Here is a 16519-nt window from a genome sequence, read left to right as displayed (position 1 = left end):
AGATAAATATAAGGTCATCCAGAATGAAGTCTTTTCATCGTCATCTGATATAATCTTTTATCTACAATATCCACAATTATATCTCTTATAATCTTATTTCTTCCACAATTAATGAGTCTTATCTCATGTTTCTTAAAATTTTCTCTTATTTTATATAATTCGTAATTGTGTATATTTATAATTTAGTTTTAGTATTTGGAATCTTGGATCATGACCTTTTTGGAAAAGACATAGTTGGTTAGTATCCACTAACCATAACAATGGAATTTGGATAAAGAATTAGAATAAATTGGGAATAATGGGTGAATTTTGATGAAAATATTGAGGAATCTAAAGAATAAGGATAAATTGGGAATATTGTGCAAATTGTGATGAAAAATGTGAAGTACTTTGATGAATATGAAATTGAAATTATTTTATAAAATGATGCAATAATATCGTTTTGTAACTTTTGATGTAATTTGGAGTTGAGTTATAGAAATTTATTTGAAATGGAAATCAAATATATTTGTAGCATTATTTTATATAAAACCAAATGTTTACAAACACTTATGATTTCATATGGATCATAAATCACAACCTAATAATAGTTTTTATAAGAGGTTATAGACTATACCACAAACGAATAACATGCAAACATTTTTATAGCATGTAAAATAAGAAATTGGACAGAGTACTCAAGTAATAATTATCTTAATATTTATGATTCTTAAAAAAAATTATAAAAATAGTTTATAGAGTACATCCAAAATGACTATTTTGCTGCATTCAGAATTATGTACTGTGTTACTGTAAACGGCATGAATTGTGTGGGTTTTGCTATTTGAATGTGACATAAATGAAATGTACACTTACATAAAATAAAGTTTGGAAAGGCAAAATAGAAAATCATATAATATATAAATAGAAATGTGGAAAATTACGTGGAAGCGCAATCACGTGATATTTTATCCGTGTATCACGTGCGAATCTTAGCTGATGTGGTATTCTGCCATCCTTGTCTGAATCAGCTGCTAATTTTCCTTTATTAATTCATGCTACTGTTATTTTGCCTAATCATGTTATAAAGATAGATTATATTAAGATTTGAGCATAATTAATTCGTGGTCTTCAAACATTAAACTCTTATTTTATTCTGACTTTTGATTAAATTTATATTGAATATATATTTTCTGTCGGTACTGACTAGTGAAGCATGCGTTAATTTATATCCTAAGGATTGGTTAAAATAAAATTATATCTTGAGATAAATTATAAATGTTTTTTGCCATTAATTTTTTTAATTAAGGCGACGACACCGCACGTTTTGACAGCAAATTCATACATTTTCCAATAAAAATAAATGTTCTTCGTAAATTCGTTGTTACTTGTTTAAAAGTGGTTTAATCATAATATATAAAGAACTATAGATATATAGTACATTTAATTTGGATTTTTTTTATATACTCACTATATTTTTTTATTATTTTCAGAACTTTCAAAGGTTTGTTTTGCCGCAAGAGTGTGGTTGAGATTTTTCTTTTTCTATTTCTTCTTCATTTTATTTTTATTCTGTTCTTGTATTTTAAGGAATAAATTTGAATTAGTGAGTCATGAAGTCTCTAGAAAAAATATCTTGATATGAATATTTAATTATATATCCATGAAACTCAACTAAATAAAAATAGTTTCCATTTCATTTGATTTTCTTGAATATAGAACACTTTTATAACAATAAAAGTAAAATTTAACCGTGTCACAAGTTGGCCCAGATATTCAAATAGTATTTGATAAGAGTGGGATGGCCCAAAATTGGAGAAAAGAGATGAGATTTTACTTTTGAGGGCTCAGCCCACTTCTATATTCTCCATAACCCTTAACCGGTTTGAACTCTCACATACGTGCACTCACTCACGCGGCGGGCGGCCATTGGTTCGGCACCCGGTCTGTGTTGGAGCAGCGGCTTGGCCTATGTTGGTCTAGTTATAATGGTTTTTAAATAAAATATAGTACTATTAAATTATGAAATTTTATTTTTTTCACAATATTTTTTTGTTAACGGTCACATACACATACAAAACGATGTCTATGTTAATGCTCAAAATAATACTTCTTATTAAGTAAAGAATAATTGTTTTGTAAATATATATGCCAACTGAAAAAAATTTAAAAATTTAAAATTTAAAATTTAATACCCTCTTCGTCCCGAATTAGTTAACTCTTTTTCATTTCGGTCTGTCTCTCAATAATTGTCACACTTCATGTTTATCATAAATGGTAAGTAGGTCTCACTTCCACTAACTTTTTCAATAATTTTTTTTTTATATTTTTCAAAACTCATGTCTTGTCAAAGAGTGACAATTAATCGAGGACGGAAAAAGTATTTTATTTTCAGACTTTATGAAACTAACTACTACTATAATTTATCAAAATCTTGTAATTTTAATGACAATCATTCCATTTATTAAGTTTTAAGGATAGAACTAGAAGTTAGAACACTATATACAAGTGTTAGGTTGGGCCCACTTTCACAATTCCCGCCAACTTGATCTATGCTTTTCTTCTTCAACAAGGTTTCCTTGGGTCCTCCATAATTAAAGTTATAGTAGTACTACATATTTTTAGTTGCATAATTATAAATACATTAATTGCTAGTGTGAATTATATTTTATGTGTACCTTTTGTATCCACCGATTGCGTTTGATATAATTTATTTGCGTCAACTACTTAGCTTGTGTTTTATTAGTCTTCGTTGTTAGTTTAAGATATTAATCGCAAAACAAAAGTAAAATAAATAATAGAGATTTATCCCATTGAAACGACATTGTTATAGAATGAGTGTTGTGTAGGACGATGTAAAGGTAAAGTGAATATTCCCAATCGGCCAATCCCACCAATTCATGGTACTACACTTTTCCTATAAAAATACTCGTAGTAAACTAGTAATACTTCATTGCTTATATTTAATAAAAAAAAAATATCATTAACAAAAAAAAAAAACAAACAAATTAACATAATTGATTATAAATGCTACTTTTGTTTTGGTACATTTGACACTTAAGCATTAGACGATGTCATTTTTGTCCATATAGCATCTCAGTCATCGACTTAAATGTAAAGAGAACAATTAACATAGTCTCACTTGAGAATTTAAGGGAAAAACTTACGAGAAGTATATGTTAGTCCGTTCTTTTGCCATTCAAGTCGATGATTTAGAAGCCGCGTAGATAAAAATTTACGATGTTGAACGACCAAGATAACAATGAGCTCGAATGAAATACTTATGTTGTACCATCGATTATATTAACACGAAAGAATGGTGAAATTTTGTGCTTCACTCCGTCCTATAAAAGCTGAGTCGTATTCCTTTTTAGTCCGACCCAACAAAGTTGAGTCATTTCCTTTTTTAACAAAAGACAAAACATCTAATCACTCTTACTTTATTCCATCATTTACTTTACTCTCTCTTATCTTTCCTACTTTTTTCATCTCTCGTATTTATTTAATATAAATTTTTAATCTCCGTGCCCAAAAGTTTTGTCTCAATTTTTATGGGACGGAGGGAATATGAGTTATGAAATGAATATTCTCAACAATTTAGAATTAAGTGGTTGAATGCTAATGATTAGATCTAATTAAGTTGTTGTGGATTCCCACAAAAAGTTTTTTTAAAAATATTAATAAAAGACTATGAAGGGACTTTCATAAAGTCTTCGAAAAACCTTCATACGAAGTTTCTTCAGAGAAGAAGAAATTTCTCGAGTAGAGAGAGAGATTCTCACAATCCAAACTGGAATTCCATCGGCAATGGCGCTCCTCAAGTTCGCTCTTCTCTGCATCGATCTCGTTGGCTGGTACGTTTCCTGATTTCGCACATACATTATTCATGGCTTTTTTCAACAATTCCCCTTTCTCTCTATTGAAATCTACTCTGTTTAGCACTGATTATGCATTATGCGTATACCTAAAGAGTTCAATTGAGTTTTTCAAGTTGATCGACGTGAAATTCTCGCGTTTCAGTTAGGGTTTTGAGTTCGTATACGTACACACATGCATGTATAATGTATTTCTGCAGTTAATACGCTTAAACTAACCTTGTTCATCCTCTCTCTCTCTCTCTATGTCGCTTTCCATATGAACATCTGATGCAGGCCTGCAATTGCTCTGGTTTATCCCCTGTAAGTTCTGCCATTCTGCAATGTTGCAGAGTAAAGTGTTATTGTACAAGTTTTGACTGAATTGGGATATTTAGATGGTTAAGTGTTGGTGGTTAATTTGTTTTGTAGGTTTGTTTCAATCAGGGCAGTTGAGACTGGTTCCGGATACCACATGAGGAAGTTGGTCAGATATTGGATAATTTTCTCTTTGTTTTCTCTCTTTGAGTTTGCTTTTGTGAAACTCATTGAGTGGTAAGTGTTTCTCCTATAGCTGCTTCTGTCGATGATTCCCGATTATATGTATTGAGAATGTTATTATGATAAGTATGTAGCAATTTTTTCATGATTATTGCCACTCTGCCTTTTTAAGGCATCGGTGTAACTGTAATGATTATGTGTTCGTCTGTATATTCTTGGGTAATGAGCATTTTATTTGGTGAAGGGATTGGGATTCTTGTTTGGTTGCTTACCTCCTGTGCCATTTGTTTGATATATGTGTTCGACAACAAGCATGCATATAGAGAATTAATGAGCGTTGTGATCGTACATACTACATACAAGCTCTGTTTCATGTATGGGTTTATGCATTACTTCATTTGTTTTGGACAGGATACCTTTCTGGTCTGGTGTAAGACTTGCAATTATCTTCTGCTTAGTGATGCCTCAGTTTGAGGGTGCATGTCTTGCCTACCAAGGCCTTGTAAGTTCATTTATTGACAGGTTTGACATGCTAATGGAGGAGAGACTTTGTAAGAGAAGAACATTTTTGGATGTAGTAGACAAATACCTCAACGAAAATGGATCAGAAGCCCTGGAAAAGCTTATTGCATCACAGGTTAGCAGCTTTATGACATAATTTGGAACAGTTCCTAGTGAAGTTTTTCGGTGATAATACTTTCAAGGTGAACTATGGAGCTTTAAGTTTCTTCAGGGAGTGTCGGATATTTTTGTAATACAGCATGATAGGTAAAACATGAGGTTGTTTTAGTTTCTTTTTAGTTTAAACTAGCTAGCCATTGGAATTTCACCTGTTGTCTTTCACTTACTCTTGTGGTGAAGAGAGTGCAAATTTCTTGATTCTTTTCTCAAATTGACACCCCTTTCCATTAAAATTTGGAAACACTCTGAACATCCAGAAATTGCAGGTGTGCTGTAAACATTCAATTTCTTCTGCTCAAATCATGAATGTAGCGTATACTGTTGACTTATTTCTTATGTTATACAGATGACACCACCAGAAGCAAGAGTGGAAAATAGATGCCTTGAGACTCCCCTCCTCAAGAAATCTGAGCAAGAATGGACCTGTGGCTTATGTAAGATGACTAGCGTTGGTGAGTCAACGCTGAATGCTCATCTTCAGGGCAGCATGCACAAGTCCAAGCTTGAGATCCTGAAAGCAAGCTTACTTAATGCAAAAGATACAGGATTGTCGCCTTTGGTAACTCGTGAAACTCAATAAGCCAGTTCTTTTGATTTGATTTTCTAAAGTATTGGTTTCAAAATTGCTGATTTTGCTACTAGTATATGTATGACTATCTAAGAAAGTACTGGGATTTTGATATTACAAACTGAGCAGCAGTCCCTTATTTTGCCTTTATGCGTTTGAGCATTTCATAGCACATAAGCTTCTGTCAAGTTCTTCATCTTTACTGATCAGTTTAACTTACTTCCATTCCTCCCAACCTATCAACGTTAGCCAATCTCACTCACACTTTTCCTTTTAGTTTGTTATGCTTGTTAAAAGTTCAATAAAAATCTGTTGACCAGGATTATTTTGCTGTTTCTATTTGAAGTGGCAGGTGCAACACACACGTTCAATTTCCGCTGCTTGGGATCTGAGGGGAACATATGCAGCTGCTGAGTTTAAAGAGAGAATGCCACCAAAAGAACCAGAGAACACCCTCCTCAAGAAAGCTGAGCAAGAATGGACCTGTGATTTATGTAAAGTTACTATGGCGAGTAAGTCAATGTTGAATGCTCATCTTCAAGGGAGCAAGCACAAGTCCAAGCTTGAGTCCCCTAAAGCAAGCTTACTTGATTCAAAAGATACAGGTCCCTCGCCTTTGGTAACTTCTGAAACTTAATTAATACTCCCTCCGTCCCACAAGAATATGCACCCCTTCCTTTTTAGTCCGTACCCAAAATATATGCACTTTCTAATTTTGGAAACTCTTTTCTCTCTAATGAGGTGGGACCCATTCTCCAGTAACAATACTTTAATTACGTTTTCTCTCTACCTCTCACTTACTTTACCAATTTTGCACTAAAACCCGTGCCGAAACAAAGGCACATATTCTTTGGGGACGGAGGGAGTACAGTATTTTGATTTTATTTTGCTTTAGTATTGATTTTGAATATGTTGATTTTATTACTAGCGTCTGTAAGATAAATTTTAAGAAAAACTATGGAGTATGAGAAACTAAGTTGCAATCCCTTATCTTTCCTTAATGCACTTCAAAGATAGCAGTCACAGGCTTCACTCAATTTCTTCATCTTCACGGAGGAGTTTAAATTCATTTACCACCTCTCAACCTTTGTCGATTATACCAGTTTTTATCCTTTCAGTTGCTATGTTTGTTAAAAGTTCAATGGTAAACTGTTGAGAAAGAATATCGTATCATTTCTATTTACGATGGCAGGTGGAGCATGCAAATTCCATTCCTGCTTGTTGGGATCTGAAGGGAACGTATGCAGATTCTGAGGTTAAAGAGATGACACCGCCAAAAGAAACTGCAGAAAAGTGGGGTCCAGGGACCTCTCTCCACAAGATACCTCGTCAAGAATGGAACTGTGATATGTGCAAGGTGACAACCATGAATCCGTTAACGTTTAACGGTCATCTTCAAGGGTGCAAACACAAGGCCAAGCTTGAGAATATTATAAAAGAAAGCTTGCTTGATGCAAAAGATACAGGAACCTTCTCACATTTGGTAACTTGTGAATCTCAATCAGACAATTGTTTTTTTATATTGATTCTTCTTAAGTAGATTTTATAATTGCTGCTTTTATTTACTGGAATATTATGAAAAAATTTAAGAAGCTACTTAATATGAGAAGCATAGCAGGCACAAGCAATTATTTCATCTTTACATGCCAGTTTAACTTCCTTCACCACCTCTCTCCCTTGCCAATCTCCAATAATTTTTCCTTGTAGTTGTTACATTTGTTCAATTGAAATGGAAAACCATTGAGTGAGGTCATTTTTTCTTTTTGCAATAGCAGGTGCAGCATACACAGCCAGTTTCTGCTGCTTGGGATCTAAACGGAACACTAGAAGATGCTAAGGATAAAGAGATGATGCCACCAAAAGAAACTCCAGAAACGAAACTCCCAGAAACCCCTCTCCTCAAGAAAGCTCAGCAAGAATGGACTGCCTTTATTACTAGTGTATGTATGATAGTAAATTATAAGAAACTACTAGGATCTGAAATAGGAGAAACTAAGTTCCAGTCCCTTATCTTCCTTCATGCACTTCATAGATAGCAGTTGCAGGCTTCTATCCAGTTCTTTGTATTTACGGAACAGTTAACTTCCTTGACCACCTCTCAACCTTTGTCGATTCTACCAATACTTTTCCTTTTAATTATTAAGTATGTCTGTTCAAATTCCAACGGTAAATTCTTGAGCAAGAATATCATCTTTCTATATAAATGGCAGGTGGAGAATGCACAGTCAATTCCTGCTGGTTGGGATCTTAAGGGAACAAATGCAGCTGCTGAGGTCAAAGAGATTATGACGCCAAAAGAAACTGCTGAAAAGTCAGGCCCAGAGATCCCTCTCCACAAGAAAACTCATCAAGTATGGAACTGTGATCAGTGCAAGGTGACAACCAAAGATCCGTTAATGTTAAACGGTCATCTTCAAGGGTGCAAACATGATGCCAAACATCTTCAAGAAAGCTTGCTTGATTCAAAAGAGACAGGACCCATCTTACCTTTGGTAACTTGTGAATCTCAATCACCCAATTGTTTTGATTTGTTTTAAAAACTGCTGCTTTTATTGCTGGAATATTTATGAAAATTTAAGAAACTACTTGGATCTTAAATATGAGAAACATAGTTGACACAGGAAACTATTTCATCTTCACAGGCCACTTTAACTTCCTTCACCACCTTTCACTCTTTGCCAATCTCTGATCATTGTTCTCTCTAGTTGTTGCATTTGTTCGATTCAATTGGAAAACCATTGAGGTCATTTATTCTATTTGCAATGGCAGGTGCAGCACACACACCCAGTTTCTGCTGCTTGGGATCTGAACGGAACACTTGTAGCTGCTAAGGATAAAGAGCTGATGCTACCAAAAGAAACTGCAGAAACGAGACTCCCAGAAACTCCTCTCCTCAAGAAAGCTCAGCAAGAATGGACTGCTTTTATTACTAACGTATGTATGATAAATCTTAAGAAACTACTAGGATCTGAAATATGAGAACTAAGTTGCAACCCCTTATCTGTCTAGGATCTGAAATATGAGAACTAAGTTGGAACCCCTAATATTTCCTTTACGCACTTCATAGATAGCAGTCACAGGCTTCTCTCAATTTTTTCATCTTCACGGACCAGTTTAATTTCCTTTGACATCTCTCAACCTTTGTCAGTTCTATCAATACTTTTCCTTTTGTTAAGTTTGTTAAAAATCCACTGTTAAACTGTCAAGCAAGAATATTGTATCATTGTATCTACAATGGCAGGCGGAGCATGCACAGTCAATTCCTGCTGGTTGGGATCTTAAGGGAACATATGCAGCTTCTGAGGTTAAAGAGATGATGCCGCCAAAAGAAACTGCAGAAAAGTGGGGCACAGGGACCCCTCTCCACGATAAAGCTCGTCAAGAATGGAACTGTGATCTGTGCAAGGTGACAACCACGGATCCGTTAGTGTTTGATGGTCATCTTCAAGGGCGCAGACACAAGGCCAAACTTAAGACTATCCAGAAAGAAATCTCGCTTGATGCAAAAGATACAGGATCCTTCTCACCTTTGGTAAGTTGTGAATCTCAATCAGCCAATTGTTTTTATTTTGATTTTTCTTAAGTAGATTTCAAAATTGCTGCTTAAATTTGAGAAACATAGCAGGCACAAGCAACTATTTCACTTTACAGGCCAGTTTAACTTCCTTCACCACCTTTTTTCCTTTGCAAATCTCTTATTATTGTTCCTTCTGGTTGGTACTTTAGTTTAATTCAAATGGAATACCATTGAGTGAAGCAATGACAGGTTCAGCACGCACAGCCAGTTTCTGCTAGTTGGGATTTGAACGGAACACTAGCAGCTAAGGATGAAGATGAAGGAATGATGCCACCGAAAGAAACTCCAGAAATGCGACTCCCAGAAACCCCTCTCCTCAAGAAATCTCAGCAAGAATTGACTGGTGGTCTGTGCAAGGCAACTACTGAGAGTGAGTTAATGTTGAATGATCATCATCAAGGTAGCCAACACAAGTCCAAGCTTGAGACCACCTTGAAAGCAAGCTTGCTCGAAGCAAAAGATACAGGACCTTCACCTTCGGTAGCTTGTGAAACTGAATTATCAATCTATATTTGTTATTTTGCTTAAATAATGATATTGAAATCTTTTATTACTGTATTATCTATATGTATAAACATGTCTATTCGTACATATACTGATATACCTATATTATCCTTATTTATATCAATTTATGAGGACAGTGTAGTAGTTTTTTGGGTGGGTATTTTGAGCAAGGATAATTCATCATTTTCGTCTAAAATGGCAGGCAGAGCGTGCACAGTCAATTCCTGCTGCTTGGGATCTGAAGGGATCATATGCAGCTGCTGAGGTTGAAGAGGTAATGTCGCCAAAAGAAAATGCAGAAAAGTGGGGCTCAGGGACCCCTCTCCTCAAGAAATGGACCTGTGATCTATGCAACGTGACAGCCCCGTGTGAGATAACGTTAAATGGTCATCTTCAAGGGCGCAAACACAAGGCCAAGCTTGAGACTATCCGGAAAGAAAGCTTGGTTGATGCAAAAGATACAGGATCCTTCTCACCTTTGGTAACTTGGGAATCTCAATCAGCCAATTGTTTTTATTTTGATTTTTCTTAAGTAGATTTCAAAATTGCTGCTTAAATTTGAGAAACATAGCAGGCACAAGCAACTATTTCACTTTACAGGCCAGTTTACCTTCCTTCACCACCTTTTTTCCATTGCGAATCTCTTATTATTGTTCCTTCTAGTTGGTACTTTAGTTTATTCAAATGGAATACTATTGAGTGAAGCAATGGCAGGTTCAGCATGCACAGCCAATTTCTGCTAGTTGGGATTTGAACGGAACACTAGCAGCTAAGGATGAAGATGAAGGAATGATGCCACCGAAAGAAACTCCAGAAATGCGACTCCCAGAAACGCCTCTCCTCAAGAAATCTCAGCAGGAATTGACTGGTGGTCTGTGCAAGGTTACTACTGAGAGTGAGTTAATGTTGAATGATCATCATCAAGGTAGCCAACACAAGTCCAAGCTTGAGACCACCTTGAAAGCAAGCTTGCTCGAAGCAAAAGATACAGGACCTTCACCTTCGGTAGCTTGTGAAACTGAATTATCAAGGTATTTTGAGTGGGTATTTTGAGCAAGGATAATACATCATTTTCGTCTAAAATGGCAGGTAGAGCGTGCACAGTCAATTCCTGCTGCTTGGGATCTGAAGGGATCATATGCAGCTGCTGAGGTTGAAGAGGTAATGTCGCCAAAAGAAAATGCAGAAAAGTGGGGCCCAGGGACCCCTCTCCTCAAGAAATGGACCTGTGATCTATGCAACGTGACAGCCCCGTGTGAGATAACGTTAAATGGTCATCTTCAAGGGCGCAAACACAAGGCCAAGCTTGAGACTATCCGGAAAGAAAGCTTGGTTGATGCAAAAGATACAGGATCCTTCTCACCTTTGGTAACTTGGGAATCTCAACCTGCCAATTGTTTTGATTTTGATTTTTCTTGAGTGGATTTTAGAACTGCTGCTTTCATTACTGGAATATATATGAAAATTTAAGAAACTACTTGGATTGTAAATATGAGAAACGTAGCACGTACAAGCAACTTTTCATCTCTATGGACCAGTTTAATTTCCTTCACCACCTTTTACCCCTTGCCAATCTCTGATCAAAGTCAAATGGAAAACCGTTGACTTTTTTGTCAATTCTATTTGAAATTGCAGGTGCAGCACACACAGCCCGTCTTTGTCTTTGCTGCTTGTGATATGAAGGGAACACTTGAAGCTGCTAAGGATAAAGGGATAATGCCACCGAAAGAAGCTGCAGAACTGAGACTCCCAGAAACCCCTCTACTCAAGGAAGCTCAGCAAGAATTGACTAGTGATCTATGCAGGGTTACTACCGAGAGTGAGTCAATGTTGAATGATCATCTTCAGGGGAGCCAACACAAGTCCAAGCTTGAGACCACCCTGAACGCAAGCTTATTCAAAGCAAAAGATACAGGACCTTCACTTTCGGTAGATTGCGAAACTCAATCAACAACCTTTTTTGTATTGTTTTGCTCAAATAATGATATTGAAATGCTGCTTTCATTACTTGTATATCTTAAATTTTTATATACATGTCTTACATATAATGATATATTTATACTATTCTTATGTATTTCAATTTATAAGGATAGTGTAGTAGTTTAACGTGTATACATATGTGAATTTTTACTTTATTCACTTTCTATAAGATAAGAATCATGCTGTATATGAACACCTTCAAAATTGATATTGAATTCATCTATTTTTTTCATAACATTTCTGTGCTTTCCGTGTACTACTGGGATCTCAAGTATGAGAAATTTAGCTGCAATCCCTTTATTTTCCTTTTCGATTTACATCTTCACGGACCACTTTAACTTCCTTCACAACCTATCACCCTTCGCCAATCACAATAATCACTTTTTCTTTCAGTTATTATGTTTGTTCAAACTACAATGTAAAACTGTTGAGCAAGGTTGTTTTTTCATTTGTATATGCAATGTCAGGTGAACCACATGGAATCAGTTTCAGCTGCTCGGGACCTGAAGGGAACATATGCAGCTGCTGAGGGGGAAGATTTAATGCCCCCAAAGGAAACTGCAGAAAACAGGCACCCAGAGACCCCCCTACTCAAAAAATTTCAGCCAGATGGGACCGATGATGTATTCAATGTGACTACCAAGGGCGAGTCAATGTTAAATGATCATGTTCAAGGCAACCAACACAAGTCCAAGCTTGAGAGAACCTTGGAAGCAAGTTTGCTCAAAACTAAAGATACAGGACTCTCATCTTTGGTAACTTGTGAACTCAATCAGCCAATTATTTTGATTTTAATTTTTTGTGCGTGCTTAATTTTCCTTTTTTTTTTGCGCAGTCATTGATTTAGAAAAAATGCTGCTTTATAACCGTTTTATTTATGAAAAGAAACTACTAGGGTCTTAGATTCTTAAATATGATAAAATTGAGCAGCAGTCCCATTTTTATTTTCCTTTAGGGAGTGTTTACTTTTCATAATTGATGAGATGCATGATTGAATATTTTTATCCTCATTACTAGGATTCTTTAATCCTAACTTTTCAATGATTTAAGATTCAAGCAGATTTAGGTGAAATGATAGAATTTATCGAGGGCCTTAGGATATTTCAAAGTTTTAATTCATCTTAGCATTAGCAATGGATTCTCTTATACTGAGTAGGCTAATCCTCAAATGCAAATGCTCATGTTCTTCATCTTGGCTACTAGACTAACTTCTTTCATAACCCCTTATCCTTTGTCACTTCTATCTGCTGCAATGGCAGTTGCAGCACACACAGCCAGTTTCTGCTGCTTGGGTTCTGAAGGGAACATATGTAGCTTCTGAGGCTAGAGAGATAAGAACACCAAAAGAAACTGCAGAAAAGAGAAGTTCAGAGATCCCGCTCGTCGAGAATGCTCAGCAAAAATGGACCTCTGATCCATGCAAGGTGACAACCACAAATAAGATAACGTTAAATGGTCATCCTCAGGAGACAAAACACAAGGACAAGCTTGAGTTCACCATGAAAGAAAGCTTGCTTGAACTTGAAAAGCATACTGCAAGCAAGGTTAGCAGATTTTCATGATAAAAACAGTTCTTAGTACTAAATGTTCTCAGCCATGAAATTTCTGCATTTGACTTTAGGTTTGTATGCTTATGGACTAAAAACCAGAGATAGATAGAAGAGAAGTGTAACAGAATATGACATGAAACTTGGTTGTGCAGAGATATTATGTGAGCCATTTATGTAAATCATCTTGGTTTAGAATGAAAAATTGCATGCAGTTTGCAGCTCTTAAATCTCATCAGTCTTGACATGTAACTGTGATGAATCTTAGTCTATAGCTGACCCTATTATCTGGATTTAAGAAAATTAGAGAAATTTGATGGTCAATGGTTTCAATCATAAAATAGTAACAACATGACTACCTGTTATCATGCATGAATATATGATTATAGCCTCAGTACTGAGAACATTGGTGTTTTTCTATTCGAATCCGTTTGTGAAGTCGCCAATTTTTGCTTTTTTTTCCTATGGGAACAGAATGGACATGTTGAAGGGAGGGATTCCCATAGAGATGTCCAAGTTGTAAAATCAGAGGCGAAAAATGGTTCCCCGGCAGCTCTAAAAGAGGTATGTTGTTTTGTGACCTTCTCACGATCTTAATACAGTCAATGCTGCATTGGTTTGCTATAGTTTCATAGCAGCTGTTAAACTTTTGAGCAAGCATGTTAATCCATATACATTCGCAACTGCATCTGCAGGTGCAGTATATGCAGCCAATTGAGGCTCCCAAATGTACATATTCCAATACTGAGGTTAAAGAGACGAAGCCACCACTGAAAGCAAGTCGCCCAGTAAATCCTCCCTTCAAGAAAGAATGGATTGCAAAGTCAGAGGCAAAAACTGGTTCATCGGCATTACCAGAGGTAAGTTGTCTTGTCACGATCTCAACATAATCAATACTACAGTGGTTTCTCCATATCCATTCGCAACAACTGCATCTGCAGGTGCAGCAGTATGCACAGCCACTCAAGGTTCCCGAGAAAACATATGCCAATACTGAGGTTAAAGAGACTTTGCCACCACCAGAAGCAAGTCGTGCAGTAACTCCTCCCCTAAAGCAAGAATGGAGCTGCGCTTTATGTAAGGTGAAAGTCACGGGTGAGAAAGATTTGAATTCTCATCTTCTGGGAAGCAAACACAAGGCCAAGTTAGAATCACTAAAAACAAGGAAGGGAAAGCCGGTTGTGTTAGCGATTAATGGGACATTTAGACACTGGTGCATTCTATGTGATGTGAAGCTGGCTACTGATGTTGATTTGGCTTCTCATATTGGAGGGAAACGACACGCTTCACGCATCGATAAAATTGAGAAACTTGAAACTAGCCTTTCAGCAGGTCAGTGTCGGTGAGTGGTGAGTGTTCGTAACAGAACTCTTTGAGAAGAAAATATGTATATATATTTATAGGATTTTGATCAAAACAAAAATCCCTTTAAACCAAGAAATACAGGCCGAATGTCAACCATAGGATTAGGCGAGATCATCTTAAAATTAGAATATCTAATGGCTAGATTAATTTATGAAATATTATTATTTAAATCACTAATAATCCTATAAGGTTACTTATGTCATATCATCTAATCGGCTGTTATGGAAAATCCTATAATGTTGCCTCTCAATAACAAATCATCTGCGTGAGTGATGAATCAATATTCCATAACTTCAATCTCCTTCATATCTTCCATATTCTTCACACGATCCTCTACTCATCTTCCATTAAACTTAATTCCAAGGAGAGTTATTATTCTTGAGCAATTAGTTTCCAGATTTTGTTGTTGTTGTGTTCCAGATCAATCTGTTCCACTTTCAATTCTATACCATCGTCGTTGGCAGATCCCACATATACTGACATCGTTTCTCATATCATTTTTCATTTCAGCCAGAGGTCAGAATCGTAACCTACAATTCTAGTTTATGAATCTTCATTGTTTTCGTTTAATGTTTTGATAACAAAACCCATTGTTTTTTGCTTTGTATAGATTTCCGTATCCTAACTCCAAAAATGGAATTCGACACAAATTCTACTTCGCACGTAGATAATCAATCATACTTTGTTCTTGAGAATACATGTTATGGTTATGTTTTTCACTTTCATTTGTTTGTTATGCTCTAATTCATATTTTTGTATATGTGACTATCACCGTCTTCTGTTTTATGAATCTTTTCACCTGTATTATCTTATCGATTTTTCTGTTATGCTTCGATTTGTGTTTAGTATGACCCATTTTCATGGAAGATAGTTTGTACGCGTTGTATGCCACGATTTGTCTTTATTATGACATATTATCATTCTAAATCCAGTAGATGGAAACTTGTCTTTACTTCATCGTTAGTTTTTTATGAGTGTTCTAATTATGAATCATTACAGATTTAAACCAGAATGCCCTGTAGAGCTTAAACCATTTGTTGGTCGTAGCTTCCCAATATTGGACAATGCCATTGAGTTTGAAATCTCCTCTAGTTAAGGCTGTTCATGTTGTCCAATGCCAAGATGTAGCAACACATATGAGAAGAAAAAGGCACAAGCAATTTTGTTGGGAGAGATTTTGGGTTTGTACCAGGCTATATGTGTTGATATGGATTGAATTCATGAGCTGACATCTATAGTTTGTGAAGCAAGACAACAGATTTTCACCGACGGCGTAGTAACGTCTACAGCCTAGAAGAAGAAACGAATTGGGGAATTTTATGGGTCTGAGGCACCCCAGGAAGTAGATGTTCGACCACCTGAAGTCGTTAGTACGAAGGGATCTGGTAGTAGACTCCCCTCAAGAGTGGAAAAGACTTTGAATCTTAAGAGCAAGCCTTTGCGTCAATACAAGATATGTCAGAAGTGGGGTCACCACGATTCAAGGAATTGCGACAAATTCAAAGAGAAAGAAAAGCGACGGTCCAGAAGAAATTCTGAAGTTTGGTACCATGTATTCTGTTTTTCGAAGTAACGTCAGTTTAAGTTTTTTTTTTGGAGTCCATTTTATTTGCAATGTTTTACTCAGTTCATTCAGATTTGTATTAGGCATTCTGGTAGGCAGTAGTTTTTTTGTAATAACTCGAATATTGGATTATTATGACTCAATTTACCCATAAACTTCCATGACCCAAATATTCATCTAGTATGACCCGAAAGAATAGATTATGTTTTGGGAATTATAACGGTGTCCTTGTACTCAGTAGTTTTATGTCATGTCTCGAATATTCGATTATTATGACCCAATTTACCCATATATTTCCATGACTCAAATATTCATTTAGTATGACCCAAAAGCATAGATGATGTTTTTGGTTATTGATTGTATATTCTTCTGTCGTACTAATATTTGTTTTTTTAATAT

General features: G+C 35.9%; 1 protein-coding gene across 11 annotated transcripts; it reads left to right on the top strand.

The window, feature by feature from the left end:
- The first annotated feature begins 3688 nt into the window (after positions 1–3688).
- LOC125222204 (uncharacterized) lies at positions 3689–16290 on the top strand. Of its 11 annotated transcripts, none has more exons than XM_089056855.1 (23): positions 3689–3833; positions 4131–4157; positions 4266–4388; positions 4746–4971; positions 5362–5574; positions 5930–6202; positions 6776–7066; positions 7356–7523; positions 7794–8075; positions 8353–8517; positions 8825–9115; positions 9350–9640; positions 9867–10145; positions 10379–10669; positions 10754–11032; positions 11300–11593; positions 12112–12399; positions 12904–13188; positions 13666–13755; positions 13887–14051; positions 14133–14523; positions 14977–15072; positions 15556–16290. In XM_089056855.1, the coding sequence occupies exons 1-23, from the start codon at positions 3787–3789 to the stop codon at positions 15576–15578; spliced, it is 4878 nt and encodes a 1625-aa protein (XP_088912981.1). In that variant the 5' UTR covers positions 3689–3786; the 3' UTR covers positions 15579–16290. The 11 variants fall into 11 exon arrangements, with proteins under 11 accessions (XP_088912981.1, XP_088912978.1, XP_088912970.1 ...); XM_089056852.1 differs by lacking the exon at positions 15556–16290 and adding an exon at positions 15167–15526 and having other exon boundaries at positions 5936–6202; XM_089056844.1 differs by lacking the exon at positions 15556–16290 and adding an exon at positions 15167–15526 and having other exon boundaries at positions 7359–7523.
- The last annotated feature ends 229 nt before the right edge of the window (positions 16291–16519 follow it).

This window comes from Salvia hispanica, chromosome 1, assembly GCF_029641045.1.
Source record: "Salvia hispanica isolate PSC_SH4W2 chromosome 1, Shi_PSC_v1, whole genome shotgun sequence".
Classification (NCBI taxonomy): Eukaryota; Viridiplantae; Streptophyta; class Magnoliopsida; order Lamiales; family Lamiaceae; genus Salvia; species Salvia hispanica.
The sequence above is the reverse complement of the archived record's forward strand: the minus strand, read 5'-3'. Positions and strand labels throughout refer to the sequence as shown.

Excerpts from the sequence above, each read along its gene's own strand:
- LOC125222204 (XM_089056843.1), top strand. The coding sequence starts at position 3,787 with ATGGCGCTCCTCAAGTTCGCTCTTCTCTGCATCGATCTCGTTGGCTG. Across the intron at positions 4,158-4,265 it reads ATTGCTCTGGTTTATCCCCT|GTTTGTTTCAATCAGGGCAG; the intron begins GTAAGTTCTGCC and ends TTTGTTTTGTAG. Across the intron at positions 13,756-13,886 it reads CCCCGGCAGCTCTAAAAGAG|GTGCAGTATATGCAGCCAAT; the intron begins GTATGTTGTTTT and ends CTGCATCTGCAG.